The sequence below is a fragment of the Propithecus coquereli genome, unplaced genomic scaffold (genome assembly GCF_000956105.1).
Source record: "Propithecus coquereli isolate 6110/MARCELLA unplaced genomic scaffold, Pcoq_1.0 Scaffold30, whole genome shotgun sequence".
In the NCBI taxonomy this organism is placed as follows: domain Eukaryota; kingdom Metazoa; phylum Chordata; class Mammalia; order Primates; family Indriidae; genus Propithecus; species Propithecus coquereli.
This window is the reverse complement of record NW_012148619.1, coordinates 3,437,198-3,459,150: the sequence shown is the minus strand read 5'-3', so window position 1 is coordinate 3,459,150 and position 21,953 is coordinate 3,437,198. Positions and strand designations below refer to the sequence as shown.

Below are 21,953 nucleotides of genomic sequence, written 5' to 3'. Positions count from 1 at the left end.
AGCTTAGGATTTCTGCACTGCACTTTAAGAGACTCTTGATCATATTTTATGCCTTGAAACTATGAAGAAATTGGACTCAACACCTAATGACCAATCCAATTTTGCTAGTGGCCATAATGGATCTGTGCCAAGTAGAATGAAAACATCCTACTGTCTTCCCATCTTCCCATTGGTGATAGAGTCGGGGATTTTGAAAAAGGCAACGGGGCTAAACCATCTTTCCCGCTAGAATCTTTACAGATGAAATTAACAGTAATAATGATAACAACAGTTGACATCTATTGAACTCCTGTTGTTTATTGGACACCTCTTCCCCTAGGGTGACACAGGACACAGGGCCCGTTTTCCAGACCCGTTCACATCTAAACTATCTTGCTTTCCCCTTCTAACTCTCCTCTCCTTCCTCTTCAGAGCAGAGTGGTCTAAATATACCTCACCTCTTCCAAATCCCTTGTTTATGGCATCCGACTTAGGCCTTGAGTGTTTTGGAACTTAAGTTTAGGTTTTTGATATTCAAAATCCTAGGTTCTTGCGATTCAATAGCTTTGGTTTTTGAAACCCCACTAAGAATTGGCTCTTGTGCCACCCTCAGTCTGCTGTGCCTCCTTCCCTGGGGTAGGAAGGTGGGATGCCCTAGTTGCTTGGGGCAGGGAAAGGGACCTAGATTCAAAGAATTGTGGAAGAAAAAAAATTTCGGTTGCTACAATTGCTGGTTGAGCATCTCAAATCCAAAATCCGAAATGCTCTAAAATCCAAAACTTTTTGAGCACCGACATGACGCTCAAAGGAAATGCTCATTGAAGCATTTTGTATTGTGGATTTGGGGATTTTGGGTGCTCACCCAGTAATGCAGATATTCCAGAATCAGAAAGAATCCTAAACACTTCTGGTCTCAAACATTTCGGATGAGGGATACTCAACCTGTGCTACATCAGAATATTATCCTGTCTCAGAAGGAAGGGAATAGCACTTACCAAGTACCTACTGTGTGCTAAATATTTCATTAATATATAAAATTAGTCTTTAAACAGCCTTTGAAATCAGGGTATGATACTCTTACCTTCTTATCTAACAAGAAAGCAGTGCAGAGAATTTAAATAAGTTGCTCAAGGTCAAGCAGCCAGTAAGGATCAAAGCCAAGACTCAAACCCAGATTTCTCTGATTCTAAAACCCGTATTCTCTGCACCACACCACCCTGAGCTCAGAATTGCCAGACAGTGTCCTTAATTGACTTGTGTGATTTTGGACAAGTCAGTTTACCTCTCTGGGCTTCACTATCCCCATCTGTTAAGGTAAGAGATGTGGTCTGCCTGTCTCTTGCTCTTTCCAGCTTGGACCTTCTGTGATTCTCTTGGAAGCCTCAGATAATGCCCTGGTCAATAGCTCCTGGTTAACTGACAGATAAGATAAGTACTGGGTTTTCACCTTGTAGTCAGACTTAATTACCAAGCCCCATGCTTTCAACTAAATAAGAACTATCCTTCTAGAAGATTTTACCTCCTTCACCAAGGTGTAAAGTTATTTATAGTTGGATATGAACAGGGAGGACCTTCCTCTGCCTGGCGCAGTGTACTCAGGGTCAGCACGATGCCGTGGAAGGGGCACCATGCAGAGGAACCCGGTGTTGCCACCAGGTATGGAAAGATTGGAGCATCCACTCTGCCCTGGGGCCAACTCGCTGGCACTGGACAAGGGCTTCTAATGAGAGTGAGCTGGCTTTGGCTTGTTGGTGGCCTTTCCCCCACTAAGGCAAAGCCTGAGACCACCTACCCCGTCTGTCCAACTGCACCCTGTCACCCTCATGATGCTACCCTTGGGGTTTATTGTTACTGGGTCCCTCCTCCTGGGTGGACACACATGCACAAGAAGGGGCCAGCACACAGTGGGTCTCATCTGTGCTCACCCTCCACCGGGATGGCTAAAGAGGATGGCCCTGAACCACTCTCTTCACCTTCTACCCAGGGGCAGTCAAGACTGGAACTTGGAACAGACAATGGCCACCTTCCTTCCACATTACACCCAAAAGTCTGAGCCCAAAGAGTGCCCTATTCTAGTCACACCCAGTCTCCTTCAACCTCGGAGACCTGAAGCCTATGTACAAAGACTACCTTCCGTTCTGAGTCTCTGATCTCCTTCCTGGCCAGAGGACAGGGACCCCAAAGATGGTGTCCTTGAGTTCCTTGGGTGCCAGGCTAGGCACCTCGCAGACACCATCATGGAACTGGGCACTTGGAACCTGGCAACAGTTTTGAGCAATAGCTCCCAGAGGGATTCCCGTCACAAAGCAGCCAGCAGAGATCCAGATTCCAAATACACAAGAAAGGGAACTAGAACGCAAGGATAAGCAGTCTTAAAGCCATGGGGAACCTGCACAGGGGAGGTAGGAAGAAAGAAAGAAACAGTGTAGGAAGGTTCCCTTGGCCCATGGCATAGGCTGCCTCTTTTTTTTTTTTTTTTGAGATAGGGTCTCACCGTGTGGCCTGGGCTAGAGTGCAATGGCATCATCATAGCTCACTGCAACCTTAAACTCCTGGGCTCAAGCAATCCTCCTGCCTCAGCTTCCCGAGTAACTGGGACTTTAGGCACACAGCACCACTCCTAGCTAAGTTTTTTTTTTAATTTTAATTTTTTCTTTTCTTTTCTTTTTTTCTTTTTTGTAGAGACAAGGTCTCGCTATTGCCCAGACTGGTCTCAAACTCTTGGACTCAAGCTGTCCTTCCACCTTGGCCTCCCAAAGTGCTAGGATTACAGCCATGAGCCATCGTGCCTGGCGATGCCTTCTATTTTTCATGTGGACCCTGTGGCTGCCCCAGGGCCCTGAGGATACAGCCCAAAGGCAGCTGCCTGATCTCCTATGCAGCCTTGCTTTGTACCTGGCAGAATCTTCCAGAGAAGGGAATTCCCTTGGTGCTTGTCAGAAGTTCAGACTTTTAATCAGTTCTCTTGGTGAACTGCTAAAGGACAGGCACAGGCATAGAAAGCCTTTTCTTGGCTGGGAAACTGTGTTGACTACAGAATAAGCCTTCCAAGAACCAGGGATAAAAATAGATCGTCTGTCTCCTCTGTTGAATAGCATGAGAGGCCAGAAGAGAGAAGAGGGCTGTAAACCCTTTTCTCTATTTTGGGAAAGGAGTGCCTTACTTGTTGGTGTATTGATAATCGTGGAGTGTAAAGCTGGAAGGACATCCAGGACAAGGGTTTCCAAACTCTGCAAAACCTCAGAGTTTAGGGAGGTCCCAGGGGGTCATCATACAGATGAGTGAAGGGCCAAATTCACCAGGAGAGAAGAAAAGCTCTGCTTTAATCTGTTAGTGTGTTAGAATCTGTCAAAATGATTGCATGGGCTGGGCGTGGTGGCTCACGCCTGTGATCCTAGCACTCTGGGAGGCCAAGGCGGGTGGATCGCTCAAGGTCAGGAGTTCGAGACCAGCCTGAGCAAGAGCGAGACCCCGTCTCTACTAAAAATATAGAAAGAAATGATCTGGACAACTAAAAATATAGAGAGAGAGAAAAAATTAGCCAGGCATGGTGGTGCATGCCTGCAGTCCCAGCTTCTCGGGAGGCTGAGGCAGGAGGATCACTTGAGCCCAGGAGTTTGAGGTTGCTGTGAGCTAGGCTGACGCCATGGCACTCAATCTAGCCCGGGCAACAAAGCAAGACTCTGTCTCAAAAAAAAAAAAAATGATTGCATGGCTAAAGAAATGAAGCTCCTCAGCTAGACCAGTGCCTTATTTCACAAGGAAAACAAAACAAACAAAAAACAGGGTTCAGAGAGACTGAATGGCATGTCCATAAAGGTGAATGGCTAATCCAGGAGAACCTGATTCACTCAACATTCATTCAGAAAATAGTTATTTAACACTGTCAGGTGTAAGACACTCTGCTCTAACGAAGAAGTACCATGATGAGACAGACATGGTTACTGAACTCCCAGGAGCTTAGGATCTAGTGGAGCTGAAGATTTGGCTCCCTGAATACCACCTTAGTATACATCGTTTGCTGAGGCTCAAAAAATGGGAATGCAGCACATAACATAGCTTTCCATACTGACTCAGTCAGTACGTCGAGATCTGGGCAGATGTTTTACTTCGTTCTTGTTCTAGAGAGTTAGTATTGCTGACACACTTCTGGGTTGACAGTTGTTTTCTCCAAGAACTTCACATTCCATGTCTTCTGGGTGTGATTGAAAAGCCACCTGTCAGTCTAATTGCCTTCCATTTGTAGGTGATATTCCTTTTCTCTCTTTTTGCTTTTAAGGTCTCTTTGCCTTTGGTATTCTACCATTTCACTACAATGTATCTACGTGTGTTTTTTATTTTATTTATCCTGCTTGGGATACATCGTACTTCCTGAAAGTATTAATTTGCTTATTTTATCAGTTCTGGAAAATTCTTAGCCATTGCTTCTTCAAATACTGCCTCTTCTTCATTCTCCAACTTCTCTGCTTTGGGACTTTCATTAGCTGCATGTTAGACCTGCTCATTCCGTCCTGCGTATCTTATATTTCTCTTTTACGTTATCTCTCTTCTTATCTCTTTGTGCTTAGTAATTTCCTCAATTCTGTTTTCCAGTTTATTAATTCTCTCTTCGTCCATGATTAATCTGTCATTTGATTACCTTACATCGAGTGTTTTACTTTAATAATCATTTTTCACTTCTATAAGTTCTATTTGTTCTTTTTTCAAATCTTCCTGATCATTCCTAATGGTATATCTTTCATCAATTATTTTTTTTAAAAGACATTTCTTACATTGTTATTTTTTGTTTCATATCTAGAAATTTCGAACTCTAAAGTTCTCAAAGGTCTAAATCTGTTGTTTTTTTTTTTCCACTGACTTTCACTTCTCTTTTCTGGTGTGTTTATGGTCTCGGATTATGAGCTGCTATTTGCTTCATCTTAAATGTGTGCTGATCCTGAGATCCTGCTCTAGGAACACTGTTCTCCAAAGAAGATTTACAATTGTTTCTGCCTGACCCTGGGAGCATTACCACCCTCCCTCCCTGGAAGGGATGATGCTGTTCCCCTTCCAGGTTGGAGGTGGGTGTCTCAGGTTCTGTCTCCTCACCTTGCCCTGCCCCAAGACTTGATCTCTTCCCTGACTGCCAATGTGGCATTTGTCTTCCAGGCAACACAACCTTTCGTATTTGCTCACTACTCACTATTTCCACCTCTGGTTTCAGCTCATGGCTTTGTTTTAGTTTGCTGAATTGTTGGTGTGGGAGAGGGGATGGGGGAGTAGTTCCTGGAGATGTCCGTTACATCTTGCAGTTTTCACAATGCATTAAGAAGTATGTTCTGGCCAGGCGCAGTGGCTCACGCCTGTAATCCTAGCACTCTGGGAGGCTGAGGCGGGCGGATCGTTTGAGCTCAGGAGTTCGAGACCAGCCTGAGCAAGAGCGAGACCCTGTCTCTACTAAAAAGAGAAAAAAATTAATTGGACAGCTAAAAATATATAGAAAAAATTAGCCGGGCATGGTGGCGCATGCCTGTAGTCCCAGCTACTCGGGAGGCTGAGGCAGTAGGATCGCTTGAGCCCAGGAGTGTGAGGTTGCTGTGAGCTAGGATGACGCCACGGCACTCACTCTAGCCTGGGCAACAGAGTGAGACTCTGTCTCAAAAAAAAAAAAAAAAGAAATATGTTCTATCTGGGACCTGGTTGTTACTGAGTGGGTTAGCCCTTACGAGTGTGTAGTCTGCCATAATGCTGCAGAGAGAAGACCTCATTCAATTTAACCAATCCTGTTTATGGATTCCCTGGGCTGCTGCCTTTTATCCTGATGCCTTCAGGTTTAAAGTCCTATCATCTTGTTCCTCAAGAGATCTGACAGGCATGATACCTAAAGAAAGAAGCAGATGAAAAGCACAAGTTTAGCTTTGTCTTCCGAGAGCATTTCTAGATTGTCTCTTGCTAAAGGAGGCTACGGCCTGGCTCTTTTTAATCCTGTCCATCTTTGTCCGTTTTTCTTTTATCCCTTCACCTACTGATAAAAGTCTTCACTTTTGTGACAGTTCCAGTCCTTTATCTTTGAATAGTGCTTTATAAATTGCAGAATACTCACACATGCACTGACTTACCCGATCTTCTTGGCAGCCCTCTGAGCAAGACATTGTTGTCCGTGTTTCAGAAGAGGATGCTGAGGTCCGGAAAGGTCACTTGACTTGCTTACGAACCTAAAGTCTGTTCATCGGGACCTTCACACATCCCTCCTGGCTCCAAATCCATTGCTTTCCTCCACTACCCCTGCTTTCCAGGAGAGAGAAAGTAAAACACAATCAATGATTCATTCATTCACTCATCTAATATTTATTGATCATCTGTTATATACCAGGCACTGTTCCAGCCATGAGCATATAGCTGTCAATGAAGCCCTTGCCCTTATTACAGTCTAGTTGGTGGCAGATAATAAATAAGCAAGCAACAATGTAATGCCAGAGAGTGATCATTGTCATGATGAAAAATAATACGGGGACAGATAAAATGGGGTTCTAGGGACATATGGGGCTGGATGGTTGAAATGAAGGAAGGCGCCACGGGAAGAACTGGGAAGAAGGCATCCCATCCAGGGGAAAGAAAAGCCTGAGGCCGAAAAGGCCTTGGCGTGTTCTAAGAACAGTTGAAAGGCTCTATGACCCACCATAGTGGCCCCTGCAAAGGGGAGAGCGGTGGGAGGTGAGGTAAAGAGGCAGCTAGAAACATGTTAAGGAAGATCTAAGGAAAGAGTCCAAGGAAGGAAGGAGGGTCTGGCCCACTGGCGCTGGAAGCTTGTGTTCCCCTTACATAAGAAGAGCGTGCTAGCTGATGACACCAGGTTTTAACAGATCTCCCTCTATTCGCTGCTTTCTTTCACAGGCCTACAGGTTCTCCCAGCTTCCCGAGATGGTCATGGGCTCGCCCCCTCCACCTGTACCTCCCCGGACTGGCCCTGTGGCTGTCACTTCTCTCAGGCGGTAACACATTCCTTTCTTTGCTTTGTTTGGAATATTTGGGAAAGATGCCGTCCTGTGTCCCCTGACCTGACAATAGCACCGATGAATTTCCTTCATGCTCTGCCCCATTCGGGGTGCATCACCTGTACAGACAGCCATGAGCCTGGGGCACTCCGGGTGCCATGAAGGAAGTGGGATCCTCAGAGGGTTGACCTTCATGTCTCTCTAAATAGAAAGTCCTTCAGAATCCACAGAGAAGCCCAAGGTCAACTGCCAGGCACCTGCCGTGTGGCCCCAGAGAGTTGCCCTGTCTCTCTAGCCCCTATTTCTTTATCTGCGACATGAGCACAATGGCCTAAATGATCTGGAAAGCTCTGGGATTCCTCAGAAGGGGTCTCAAAAGAGTGTATGGAGCAGAGGTCAGGAATTTTCTGGAAGGGCAGCGGATGCGTGGAGCAGCATGTGGGAAGCCAGGGCTGTGAGAGCAAGCAGGTAGAGAGGGAGGGAGGGAGAAAGAAAGGAAGGGAGACCCCACCCTGAGCCACCAGCACCCACCCTGATGTACAGTCAAATCATCGTCACAGCCTCCACATTTAACCCTCCTCTCCTCCTCCTCCTCCTCCGGCAAACAGCAGGGGGTGTCTCGGTGACTCCTGAGAGTTCGGGATTGGAGGGGCTTCACATCAGTCATTTGTGCTAGGTGGGCTGAAGGCCAGCATCAATTTCTTATTTCTCTCAACCACCAGCCTGCTCCCATGCCCTTCCCTACCATCTGCCATCCTTGCCACGTATCAGGGGGCCGCTGCCCTTCATATAAACTAGAGGATTAGCCCAGGATGGCAGAGCCTTTGCGGCAAGGCCACCCACCCCTTTCCTTTTACAGGCAAGGAAACAGGCTTGGAGAAGGGAGCTCGATCCCAGCCCTCTGTGTCCCATCCTCTCCCTTGCTGTGGCTCTCTCCTGCTCCTCAGCTCAGAGGGTGGCCCTGTGGGCTGGCAGCCTGCCACCTGCTGCAGCTGCCTTTCCTCCCTCCCATTTTAATTTTAGGGGAGCCTGAGATCCGTCTGTGAAACTGCCTCAGGCAAAGGGTGATGCCTGCGAGGAAAAACAGCCTGTGGCACCCTTAAATTGGGGAGATGCCACGTCTGCACAGCCCAGGCTGCCCTCTTCTTACACGGCTTTCTGAGCACTAAGTGGAAATAGGATGTGTTCATGGGCCCATTCTCTGGTTGCCCGTGGGACCAAAAACAAAACAAAAAGTTCTCTTAGTCACAATGTCCACTGCTCCCTGGAGCAGCCTGAGCTTCTGAGTCTGGGCTTGGTGCTTCCTGCCAAGAGTAGCAGGGAAGGTGGCCCCCCAGCCATCCCGGTCCATTCTGGTGTCAGTGAGGGGGCAGCCTCGGGGCGCTCCAGACGGAGCCTTCTCATTGGCTGCCGATGATGTCATCACCTCCGAGGTCGACCATGCCCGCTAATACCCAGCGCTAATTGCTTCCTTCTTTTATATGGAAATTAAATGTTCAACCACCCACAGCCGCGACAGCCACTCTTAGGGAAGAACTGACCTTGAACATCTAAAAATGATTCCAGCTCAGGCCAACGGGACAGCTGCTACAAGCCTGAGAGTTCCCGCCATGTGGGCGCCCCCAGAAGGCCCTTTGCTATTGGGGGGCAAATCCAGTCCTGAGCACCCCACCCTCGCGCGGCTGGGAGGCAGCTGCCCACTCCCAAAGGTGACGGGCGCGCTCCCCCTGCCCTGCCGCCCGAGTCTGGGGCAGCGCTAACGCGGCCCCTCTGCCCTGCCCAGGTCCACCTCAGACATCGGCAGCAAGACCAGGATGGCCGAGTCCGCGGGGCCCGAGCCGGCGCAGCTGCACGACAGCGCCTCCTTCGCGCAGGTGTCCAGAGGCCCCGTGTCCGTGGCGCAGTTGGATCAGTCGGCTTTAAATTACTCAGGTGGGCAAGAGCAGAAAGGCCTGAGCAACTGCGGCCCTGCTGCTGTGCTTTCGCCCTCCCTGGCCGCCCCATCCTCTCTCCTGCCGCCTGCCACCCTCAGGAATCAAAGCCACTGCCTTTCTGGATCCCCTCCTGACTTCAGTAGCCGATTAAAAGAGCTACAGGTCTTATTTCTGGAAAAGATCTGAAATCGGGCAGAATACCAAGTAATGTGAAAGTCAGGGTGTATGTTAACATTTTGCCAGATTTTAGTTTGGTTTTTTGTTTTATCTTCAAAGCGTTCTGGATACAGCTATCCACCCCCATCTCATTCCCCTTCTCCCAAAAGGTAATCACAGTCCTCAAGGCACAGGTTTTAATCTTTTGCTTCATATGTACGTATATGTAACAGTCTATATTCATGTTCTATGCATTTGAAATTTACATAAGTGATATCATGCTATACATTTCCCTTTGCACTTTGTTTTCTAAATTTAATGTTGTTTTCAAGATTTCTCCAGGTTGCTGTCCACATACTGTGTAGATCTAGTTCATTCATTTAAACTGCCATATGGTTTAGACCCTACGATGGGGTCTAAGACCCAGGTGATATACCAACAAAAAGAAGAAAGGGATACAGCAGAGGGAACCTGGTCTTCCTGATCTTTATGGAACTCTTCTAGGGCCACCGTGCTCAGCTGACCAGGTTGTGCACTGCTCAAGGGCACCTGGCCTAGAGGCCAAGTAGGGCTAAAGTCCAGCCTGTGTTCTTTTTGCCAGGGATGGGGTCTGCACTTGCCCAGTGAAGGGAATCCTGTTTTGAATGTAACCAAAGGCAGCATGGGCTCCTAGTGCTTTGGACTTTTCCCATCTTCTCATCCCCTAAAGACACAGTGATAGGCCTAGCCAGCACATCACCCACTGGGCCTGCATCTGCCCAAGCTGGGGGAAGTGGGGAAACAGAGGACTCTGGCATTGGCCTTGGCTGGGGTAGGAGAGGACAAAGTCCATGGAGGAAGCAGGGCAGGGAGCTACAGATTTCCACCTGCACCCAGCACTGCTCACCTGCCCAGTCAGCACAGGAGGATGTCATCTGCTGTGACTCAGACCTGCCTTTCTATGGAAGTGACAGCTCAGAGCCCCCCCGCTGAACCCTCACTAACTCCCCCACCCACCCCATCCCAATACCCCTGACCTGCCAGCAAGAGGAAATGACACCTCAGTGTCCACAGGTGTTTTTCTACCAGGAGGATGTGTATTTTTTGAGCCAAGAAAAAGAACCAAAAGGAACGAACTTCACTGGTGGAACTTCTGGACACCATGAATGCTTTAATAAATTTTGGCAACAGGGTTCTCACAGTTTTAGCCTAAAAAGCAGTTTGAATAAACTAAAAAATTAGGTCGTGTACAAACTCAATGTTCATTTCAGCATTGTTCATAATAGCAAAAGACTGGAAACAACCATGATGTCTGTCAGTAGGGCAAAGGCTAAAACTGTGGCTCATACAATAGAATACCGTATGGCAGGTGAAATGAATAAACTAGATCTGTACAGTATGTGAGTAGCAACCTGGAGAAATCTTTAACATTGAAAACAATGTTAAATTGAGAAAACAAAGTGCAAAAGGAAATGTATAGCGTGATATCACTTATGTAAATTTCAAATGCATAGAACATGAATATAGATTGTTATGTATACATATGAAGTAATAGATTAAACCTATGACTTGAAGGCAGCAATTACCTTTTGGGAGAAGGGAAGAAGGGGAATGAGATGGAGGTGGGTAGCTGTATCTGGAATGCGTTGAAGATAAAACAAAAAACCAAACCGAAGTCTACTGAAATGTTAACAGACACTCTACCTTCGATGGAGCTACATCCCCCAGCAAATGTTACAGCCCAGAGCAAGCTCCCTCCACCTTCAAACCAGCAGACAGCCAGGGGGCCTGTGAAACTGGCTTTATTTGGCCCTTGGGTGGCTGGAACCCAGAGACCAGCCCCCCTAATCTCCCCGCCCTCCATCTCCTCTGTGCCAGGTAATACGGTTCCGGCAGTGTTCGCCATCCCAGCTGCCAACAGACCTGGCTTCACCGGCTACTTCATCCCGACACCTCCCTCGTCCTACAGGAACCAGGCCTGGATGTCCTACGCAGGAGAGAACGAGCTCCCAAGCCAGTGGGCCGACTCGGTGAGACCCTTTCTGATTCCCTCATAAAACTTCATCTGCTTGACACACATCAGGGAGAAAATGGGATGAAAAGTTAAAACGGAGTGTTTTGTTATCTCAACCCCACAGCCACTAACCAGATGGCTAAGGTCAGCCATTTTAAAGGAGATGATGTGGTAAGGCAGGATGTCCTTTGACAGAAGAACTTAGACCTGCCTTCTAGTCCAGGCTCTACTTCTTCCTAGCAGGGCCATCTTAGTCAAGTAAATTTTTATAATAATAAGTACCATTTGTTGAGTATTTTCCATGTACCAGACACCATGTTAGATGTTTTGTCTATATTATGTCATTTAATCTTTACAATAGTCTTATCAGGTAGGTATTATTATTCCCATGCTTACTTCCATTTTGCACATAAGGAAACCGAGGCCTAGTTAGGTGCTGTGACTTGTCTAAGGCCACATAGTTAGCAAAGAGGTGTCGAGGCCAGAATTCAAGCCTGCACCTCTTACTCCAAAGCTTTCGTTAAATTAGTTTCTTTTAGCTGTAAAATTTTAGATGAAATGTCAGAAAATGAAGCATTGGAAACCCAAGACTGAATTACCTCGCATACAGATTCTAGAACTTTCTGCTTAACTTCTGGCCAAGGACTGCCTTCTCATGGTCCCCTGGTTTCTTCCATCATGACAAGTAGGAGTGTATGGCATAGTGCTACGGTCCCCAAACCCTGGGCTGCAGACCTGTACTGGTTCATGGACTGTTAGAAACTGGGCCACACAGTAGGAGGTGAGTGGCAGGCTGGCAAGCAAATGAAGCTTCATCTGTATTTACAGCCACTCCCCATCGCTTACATCACTGCCTGAGCTCCGCCTCCTGTCAGATCAGTGACAGCATTAGATTCTCATAGGAGCGAGAACCCTATAAACCGCGTATGCAAGGGATCTAGGTTGCGTGCTCCTTAGGAGAATCTAATGCCTGATGATCTGAGGTGGAGCTGAGGTGGTGATGCTAGCTCTGGGGAGCAGCTGCAAATACAGATTATCGTTAGCAGAGAGATTTGACTGCACAGTAAATGTAATGCACTTGAATCATCCCGAAACCATCCCCCCTACCTGCCTGTCCATGGAAAAACTGTCTTCCATGAAACCACTCCCTGGTACCTAAAAGTTTGGGGACTGCTGGCATAGTGGACCTGGCCCAGCCTGCACCATCCTGGATATTGACAGCCTAACCTGCCTTCTCATTCACCTGTCACGGCTGCTATGTGACAGAAACCAAGCAAACGAGAAAAACCCAATGATGACCTCTACAGTGGGTTGCCTTGTCCTTGAGTGAGATCATCTTTCATCGATGACAAAGGCAGGCTGCCCTCCAGGCTGACCCTGAGTTCATTTTAGGGGTTGGTCTCAGCATTTGGAATAAATCCTAGACTTAGGAAACACATCAACACCAAGGTCTGGGTCATCTTTTCTCTCTGCATAAACCCCTGGGTCCATAATCTCTGCCCCTGTAGCAACAACTCAACACTGGTGTTGGTGTCTGTTCTCATGCCGCACTTAAAATGACAGCATCAGGGGTAAAGCTGTCCTACGTATGTTAATTTTCCTGATGACCAAAGCTTACACTTTTAATTTTCAAAACATTTAGAAATATGTATCATTTTGCATAAAAATATTTCTGTAATGAATGATATTTTCCCCCTCCTTCTTTAAAAGAGGATATATCCTAGGGAACATTTAGGAGATTAAAAAATAGTAATAAAAAATAAAAGAGGATATAACATAATTTCATGTCTTTTATGAATGATTCAGCATCATTATGATGCCTCACTGTACTGAAGTGTCATTTGTAGGATGAGCTCTAATGGTTTATAGGATTGCTGCCTCTATATCATCAAATATCTCCAAACTATTAATACTATGATTTTTGGAGTTATTATCATAGCTCAGCATGGTTTTTTCTTTGTCTGATCTTGCTCCCAGCTGGTACTTTATGTTGCTTTCAATGTCCCCACTTCCAGTAATACGCTAACCCTTAAACATGCTTTTCCTAATGTGCTATTATCTGCAAATGAGGCATGTCTTAGCTCCTTAAAATTGTTTGTAAAGTTGGAGTAAATAAGCTCTAAGCGAGGAACTGGAGGGATCCCCTGATGTTAAGTCTGTGGATTTTAATGGGACTTTATGGCATCTATTTTGGTTTGGGAACCTTTTTTTTTTTGGAGGGGGGCTTCATTCTCTGCTGTTCTAAACAGCTGACATCACTGGATTGATCTGGCCAGTTCAGAGCTTATTTGATTCTGTAATCCACTTACAGTCTAAAAATTATGTATACTTTTCAGAAAGTGGACTCTATTTAACTAATTAGACAGTAAGTCTGTGGCTTTCACAGCTCCCATGGCATGCAGAGTACAACGCTGGGTATTCATGGGAGTTCGCAGAAGTATTTTCCAAAACCTTGACCCTTGCCCTCAAGACACTAACAAGAGATAACTTAGCCAGGTTTGTAGCCACACCCAGGCCCTTGCGTTCATATTGCCTTAAAGAGGAAGGAAAAGGAACGCAGCACACGGAAACCTAACCTTCCTGACAGGATGACGGGATCATTCTGGGCTCATACCCTTCAGTGCCAAGGAGAACCAGTTTCCTGTTAGCTGTTTTTAATTAAGAGGAAGATGATTGCTTTTAATTAAGAGGAAGATGACTGCAGCTTAAATGGGTCTTTCCTGGAGTCCAATTACCGCTTGCAGTTAAGCAGGGAGGCGTGGAGTAAGTGGGCAAGACAGGCGATTTATAGCATAGAAAAGTCAGTGCAGGAAACTCGATCAGTTGTCAGCTTGAGAAAGATGCCCCTTCAGGGCAGTGAGAATGCACCCCTTCCACATTGACGTGAGAAGGAAAAGGCCCACACCATCATTTGGATGCCTAACCTTCCCAGTCCCAGGAGCTAGCTTGGATAAAGTCACCTGGACCTGGGATGGCAAATAGATTTCATTCTTGATGCTGGATGGAGAAGGGTTGGGAAGGGGCTTCTGGGCTCAGCAGGAAACTGTGCTGTGATCAACTGGTAATGTCTGCCATGGGTGCTGGCTGGGGAAGGGGTGATATTTGCTAGCCCTAAATTTTCGCTGGCAAAGTGTGATGGTTCTAGCCATATTAACGTTATGGGATATAAAGGTCTTTTGTGGAATACCATAGAACGGCATCCCCGTATGTGGCACTGTTTCTGTGGGAGCGTTGATCCTACATTCCAAATCATTGACTTGTCCTTATCCCTAGAAGTTTCCATTTATTCAAGCATAGAACTACGTGTCTTCCACTTTTAATGAAAAGAGAACATTTTTTCCAAGACACTGAGATCGTATCCTGAATCCAAGACATTGTAGTGCGGTGATTAATGCCCAACCCTTGGAGCCAGACAGACCTGTGCAAAGCGTGTCTCAGTGGCTTGTCACCTTAGAGACTGTAGCACTCTTTGCTTCCGTTTCCTCATCTGTGAGATAATGATAACAGTACCTACCTCCTATGTTGTTGCTTTGAGAATTAAATGAAATGATGTGTGGAAAGCCCTTTGCACAGGGCTCAATCAGTGTTAGCTATTATTATTATTAATAATAAACCCCTGAGTTCCTTCAAGATCCATAAACAGCAATAATTCTGTTTGCTGGATTGTGCTTATATGAATAAGGTAGCCAGGTAGATTCAGATATGGACTCAGATATATTCCTAATGCTTTTGGCAAGGTTTAAAACACCTATTTAATTCATCCAAACAGTATATTCAATGAGTCCAAATTACCGGTTTTCTAAACAGACTGACTCCGGGTTTTGTATCTGTACAGTAGCACGTGGCTTCTATTTTCTTCTAAGTCCCTTTCCTTGTCCTCAGTCCCCTCCTACCTCCAGTATCAAGCGTGCCCTATGACTTGAGGCCCTTCCTAATGCCAGGCCCTTCTCTTCTCTCCCCACATCCTCTGCAGGTGCCCCTCCCAGGGTACATCGAGGCTTACCCCCGATCCCGGTATCAGCAGAGCTCGCCCTCCAGGCTTCCTCGCCAGTACAGCCAGCCGGCCAGCATGCACCCCAGCCTGGAGCAGGCCCCGGCGCCCTCCGCGGCGGCCTCGCAGCAGAGCCTGGCGGAAAATGACCCGTCCGACGCGCCGCTGACCAACATCTCCACAGCGGCCCTCGTGAAAGCCATCCGGGAGGAGGTGGCCAAGCTGGCCAAGAAACAGACAGACATGTTTGAGTTCCAGGTCTAACACCTTAGCCCCGGGGGACTCTGGACTTCCACGCTGCAGAAAACGGCCTTTGGGGTTCTCACGTCTGATGTGTTGGGACTTCAGAGAGAGAGAGTGAATGAGTCTCAAGCTCAGTTTCTGAAAAGGTGAACAGTGGGGCTTCTGGGAAATAGAGGAAACCCTTGAATGAACGACTGGATTCTTCTTGGCTTATCCAACTGATCATGTGTCAAGAAGTCCCCGATTGGGACGTTATGATTGATATTCATTATGTTGAATGTTTGAACTGGGTGTATGTCCCTTTGGAGCCTTAATCACAAGAGGCACTAGCTAATCTACAGATTCCTGTCCAATGCCATATTTTAATAAATCACTGGAAGGCGGAGAATATACCTCTTATCTTCGGTGACCCTGCATGTTAACTCTGTTTCTGTGTTAAGGCAACACAGGAGCGTGGATTAAGCACCAGACTATACTCTCTGTCATTCAGCCGTGACCGTGATGGTTAACATCATCTCTAGTCTGTAAGGGAGACACTGACTCCAGCCAAGAAACTTGAGTCCCTTTTTTTTAAAAGGTTCATATTCAAAGTCAAATGAAATTGGATGAAAGTCAGTACCCATGGCTGCGCCTATAAATAGTCCTGACTCTTTATTTCCCCCATTAATTAAAAAAAGGCCAAGAAAGAGAAAAGAAGAGAGGGAATGGTAGATTTGTGCCGACAGGTTTTCTGAAAGGTGTTGTCGCTTTGGGAATAGAGCACCCCACAAGTTAGGATCTAACTGAAAGAGAATCGGTGCTAAGAGCTTTTAGGATCCTACAAAGAAACACAGTTATTTGTGGAGGTTTTTCTTCGCCCTGCATTGAAGGTGGCCTGAGAACAGAGCTTCTCTCTTTGGGGGGATAACAGATACATTGCCTTTTACAAGAAAATCTCTGTCTCTTCAACAATGATGTCCAGCCTGGGCGGCCCAGCAGTACAAAAGGGAATAGTAACTGATCCCTGTTAGAAACAGGAGCGGTGGATCCATAGTCTTCCCAGGCGGCAGCCTCTGTTTATAGAAGCTTCTGAATGTAGGAAATCTGTTGAATTGCGTTTAAATGTAAATAAACTTTTAAAAACTGTGCACAGGGAGTTAGCCAGCTCCCTACAGCTAACGGACGCAGGAGGACATGTGCTGAAGTGCCAGGACTGCTACCTTGTGACCATGATGTTGCAAGTCACCCTCCCTGGCATGGCGAGTTGGCCGCCAGAGCTCTGGGTAGGGGACATTGCCTCACAGCACTGAGGCACCAGCTGCTGCCCTGCCCCCCGCCCCGTCCCCAGCAACGTGAGCAAGACAGCTGCTGACTTTGGGTAGCAGGGAGAGAGGGGACACTTTGGTTCCCTTACCAGCTCTGGGAGCCTGTACAGTATTGGGGGCTTCCTTGGTGTCTGTTGGAGAACGAGGTCCTGTCCTGCTTTCACCCATGATCCATCTAGCTTCTGCTGTCTCCATCCCTTCTGAGCCCATCTGCCCATTGTCCTCATGAGTTTCTTTGGTCTTTACTGAAAGAAGAAGGTGGAAACTTAAACATAGAGAGAAGACAAAAAATGAAACTGATTAGAATGGGAGATTCAAACTGTCAAAGCACAGACTTTTCAAAGAAGCCGTTTTTATTTCCCAGTGGCAAATTGCCCTTTTTGGAATGTTCAGAGATGACATGTCATGGAATTCCCAAACAAGTCTCTTGTTCGGATGATAATAGGTAGTGTCCTTTTAGTATGCTGGTTGATCTTTCATAGTGTTAGGTTTTTGTTACTTAAAAAGAAATCAGCTATAAATAAAATGTATTTTTGTAATTCCCTTGTGTATATATGGCATATTTCTACCAATGGTCCGTTGTTGTAGTCCAGAACCTAAATCAGCTTGCAGAACACTGTGGACAGTGCAAGATTTTATGGACAGATTAACATAATGCCTGAGTCTATCCAAATAGGCATTCAATGCACTTGAATGAACAAAGAGCCAAAGAAACTCAGCCTTTTCATGCAAATGGTATGAGTCTGATAAAGTCAGCTACATTGTCCCGCTTTCCCAATAATATTAATATTTCATCAGTGCAATGATATCAACCCAGTACTTTGTCTACTTGGTACACGCCTGGAAATACTGTATGTGAAAATGACGTTTCAAGACCTTAGTGTAATTGAAATATATATACATGTTTCAAAAGACAGTGTCTGAGCCTTGGATGTTCCGATGACTTACAGAGGCTGCGTCTACAGTCTGCAGAGGTCTGGCTCCCCAGGTCACTAAGAGGATGGAGCCACAAATCACTATGGTCTTTGCAGAAGCCCATGAAATAGCGGAGACAACTAAAAATACAGCGTGCTGCATCCGACACTCTCTTACACTAGACGTCATGGGTTCAAGAGAAGTAGATGAGAGGAAAACCTTAAGTTGAAAAGAAATCAGTCTGTTCCTGTTTTCCCACCAATGGGGAGACAGCCCCCCGTGGTTGGGTTTTCTGTGACTGAGGTATGGCCCCTTCTCTGAAGAGTCTCCTGACCTCGTGGAGGTGGCAGATACCTGGATGCTGACTCTGAGAAAAGGCAGATGGTCAAAAGGGCCTCATGGAAGTGAAAATAGGGTTCCGTGAGAGCCCCGAGGAGGCAGCACTGGACTCTGTGTTCATCAGAACCCTCCAGTCACAGAAGCCGCAAAGGACCTTGGTTGACGTGGGAGGAGGAGGAAGCGGAAATCCAGAGACGTGGAGCAAGTGACCGGCCCGGGGATTCCAGCCCACTCTGCTGATCCGTGACCCGGCTCGTTTTCCATCTCACCACGCGGGTTGCAGGCTTGTCCGTGACACGTTTCTTTGACTGTGCCCGGAAGTTTAAAAAATACATTAAGGGTCATGTGAGGGAGTCCATGATGTTCTTGCCAAGAAGAAAGATGAGTGATTGCGTATGTAAGGAACTTCAGATACAGTGTGTAGAGGATGATGCATTTTGTAGCATAATAAACATTTTTCAGCACTGGTTTCGATACGAGTTTTCTGCGTTTGTGAAAAAAGAAATGCATTTTGGCTTTTTCCAGAGAGTGTCGTCAAGGAAATGGTGTCCTCACCTGCTGTTCAAGACTGCGGGGAGGAATTCCTCTCTCAGCACCAAGGATCCAAACGGACAGGCGGGGATGGCCTTTCCTGCTTGTCCCGGTGTGGTAGCAGACCCCGGGCTCTGTGTCAGGGGAGGGGCCTGCTGTGCAGGAACATAAAGGTCTGGGGTGTGACCCGGTACCTACGAGGGAAGGCTTGTGTCATAACGAGATGGCAGCTGTTACCTATGGAGCAGGGAGTTTCCTCTTTCAGGGTGGATTATGTAAGGATCAATTCTCTGGTCCTGGAAGAAGTTTTATTGTGCATTTGGTAATTTAACATCTTGGCGGAAGGGCTTATAATTTCTGAGTTATCCTGATGGAAGAAAGGAAATTGTTCGATCTGTGATTAAAAAAAAAAAAAAGCAAAAAACCTGCTGAGAGAGAGTGTAGAGTGGAGGAGGCAAGGAATGTAAATGTCTAACTAAAAGAAATGCTTTGCTAACAGGCAGAAATTAGAGAAATGGATGAAAAGATTTAAACATTGATTGCCTATAGAAATGAGCTCCCTTTTTTCTACATAGCACTCTGTTGGGGACTCAACATTCAATGAATAATATAACAAGTATTGTTTTAAAAGTTTGGACTTAATCCTAAATTCCTTCTACCACACACCAGAAAATAATTTGGACTTTCTTTACAAAATACAGCCAATACTCTTAAGGAAAGATAGTCATTTAGCTTGGAGTAGTGACTGACCAGGGTCTAAGTGTTGGAAATGTAATTCTGCCATTCAGTCCGACCTCGAAGGGATTCCGGTCAAGGAGCTTTTGCAAGGACTGGAGACCCGCTCACACTTGCTCGAGCGTAGGGGCTGGCTGAGAGAATGCAGGGGTATTTCACAGACACAAAGCACAGCTCCTCTCCGGGAAGGGGTGGAGGTGGTGGCCCTCGCTCTTACGCTCTCTCACATCCTCTTTCCTGATGGGCTTTCATCCATATCTGCTCCATCCTCGTGCTTCCCCTGGCCAACCAGCTTTCTCATTAGTATATGTCCTAAAAATCCACCCAGGACCCACCTCGCACAACCTTTCCTCTTCAGTACCCTCCACTCTGGGATTAGCATCTCTGTGCCCCCTGAGGCTAATTCTCAAGGATCTGATTGGTCCAGTTCATCTGCCTAGGGATGAGCCACCCAGCGTCAGCTGTGCCCAAGGAGGCTGGGTCATGTAATATAAGCATGGCCCCCTGGACTGACCCTTTCAGCGAGGGCTTTTGTTGGGGGCTAGCACCCAGAGGAAGGAACACGAGTGGACAGGACCTTCAAAAGGAACCTACTACAGACCGGAATTGACCAGTACACCTGGGATGCCACCCAGCAGCCAGTCCTGGGAGAGCAGCCTCTCTGGAGACTGCCGCAGAGAGGCAAGGGGCGTCCTTCACTTACACATCAGGTGAGAATACGTGACCTTGAAACCCTGCTAGACTGGCCAGAACTGCCCCAACCACTTCCCACCCCAACACCAGTTATTGATACAGCTGCGGGGTCTCAGAAGTGATCTCTGACCAAGGCCCAGTTAGCACAACGTCTTGCTCAGCAGACAATAAATACTTGTAAATTGAATTGCATGATCTTAGCTCAGGTGCTATTAATGTGGCTCGCGGCCACACACTTGCATGGATGAGAAAACCAATGAGCCTCTCAATAGAGTCTTTTAAAACAAAATTGGTTTCAAGTGAAACTGATATTATTGTGGCTCTGACCTTCTGAATATAATAAGTTAGTGTCCTGAGAATTGAAAGGTCTCTTGATTTCTTAGGTGAACTCTTACAAAACCCTAGCCTAACATGAATACTAAAATGTAAAGTGTTTCTGAAAGGGACTATTTAGGAAATGTAATTGTGCCAGAAACAAATTCTTTTGGAAGATATTAAGTTGTTTTGATTCTGCGGGTTTCAAAAATCAGGAAATCTGTGACATGGCAGAATTCATCTCCATAGGTCAAACCCACATTTCGGCAAGAGCCGTTATATAAGGAAATCTAAAAGTGGATTATTTTCAATCTCTGACCTTGGTCAGACTTTTGCCAATTATGAAGGGAGGCCGTCAATGTATTTTACATAAATTAACTGTGGCCTCACCTTATTTCTCCTCATCTCTTCCTTATGTCTAAACTCATCCCTATCACACACCCCAAACTAAGTAGAGGAAAGGTTTGTATTAAACAAAATCAGAGAAGTTATCAATGGACTGGAAATTTTGAAAAAGGTATAAATATTCTTGACCTTGAGTGACTCACTTTAGTCTCCGATTCCTCATCTGTCAAATGAGTACGACAACATCTGTACTCCCTACCTCCCGTGGTGGTTGTGAGGAGCACATAGCATGATGTATCTGAAAATGGTTTGAAAAGTCTGTGTGAAGGAATTCTTACTAAATTATGGGTTTTGTCATTCAGTTCTCTCCAGCAAAATATTTGAGCTCCTCCTATCCACTGAATTGATTTGTATTATCATGTGTTCCTTGACACAACTTCTTGTCAAGGAAAAATAAAGAAATTCCTAAATTTGGAGTTGCCCACAAAAGCCAACCTCATCTGGACTTGCTGTTATTGTCGTTGTCGTCTCTGATTTGGAGGATGTGTAAGTACTTGTACATGTGCTTTAATTCTGGGTGATAAACCCAGACCAGCGATTCTTTAAAACCACATTAGACACGTTGGACAAAGTACTGAACAGAAGCTTGGAATGTAGCTGTTATTTTAATGCTTTGCTTTCTAATTAACTTTGTACGTCCTTAGCCTCTGCCGGGAACAGAGTGTTCATATGCTGTTAGAATTTTTTATTGTAAAATAAAATGACAAAAGGCTTTCATACCCCAAAACCTGCCTGCTTCTCATTCTACCTCTTCCAGTTGGTGAGATGGAATCCCTTTCGCAACCCAGCCCCACAACAACGGGGGGTTGCTAAAGAACCATTGCAGTCCTGGCAGACCCAGTGTGGTCTCAGAACCACCCCAGTGTGGGGCATGGGCTTATGGGCCAGGAAAGGCTCACCCCTGGCCATCCACAGGTCCCACAGAAGCAGTTCCAGCCCACCCATGACTTGGCAACTGAAGAAAGATGTGTTCCTGGAGCCGATGGGGTCCCGGGGCAGAAGAAGCCAGTGTCTGCTCAGGTGCCCTTCTCAGAGCATAAAGAAGTCCCATCCAGGTCAGTGGCTCCCAAGGAGTCCAGGGAAGACAATGGTATGGGACACAAGCTCCCAAGACCACCTACCTGTCCCCCTATCCACCGCCCGTGCTAGTCCCAGTAATCCTGACACCTGCCCTCTGTCTAGCCCAATCCAGAGACCATGTGTCCCTGTGCTGCCTGCTTTGCCCTCTGGCTTACACATTGGACAGGAGAGTGTGACCCAGGAGCCACAAACTCAGGGTGACCAGCCACAAAAATGTGGCTCAGCACAGGGGCTGGGCCAACCCACTTCTCTCTTGGAAATGCCAAGAAACAGAATCTGTTAGCAGTGGATGTTGAAACTGGCTGGTTGAGACTCCGAGGGGCCGTGATAGGCTGTATTCAAAGCAAAGATCTATTATAAGAAAGC

At 46.4% G+C, this 21,953-nt stretch overlaps 1 protein-coding gene across 1 annotated transcript in view; it reads left to right on the top strand.

The window, feature by feature from the left end:
- KIAA1549L (KIAA1549-like ortholog) overlaps positions 1 to 21,234 on the top strand; it is a 127,127-nt gene extending 105,893 nt beyond the window's left edge. Inside the window, 4 exon segments of the mRNA XM_012649545.1 lie at positions 6,853 to 6,950; positions 8,737 to 8,885; positions 10,901 to 11,052; positions 15,010 to 21,234. Of these exon segments, the coding sequence (XP_012504999.1) occupies positions 6,853 to 6,950; positions 8,737 to 8,885; positions 10,901 to 11,052; positions 15,010 to 15,291 (681 nt within the window). The 3' untranslated portion in view covers positions 15,292 to 21,234.
- Positions 21,235 to 21,953: the final 719 nt, after the last annotated feature.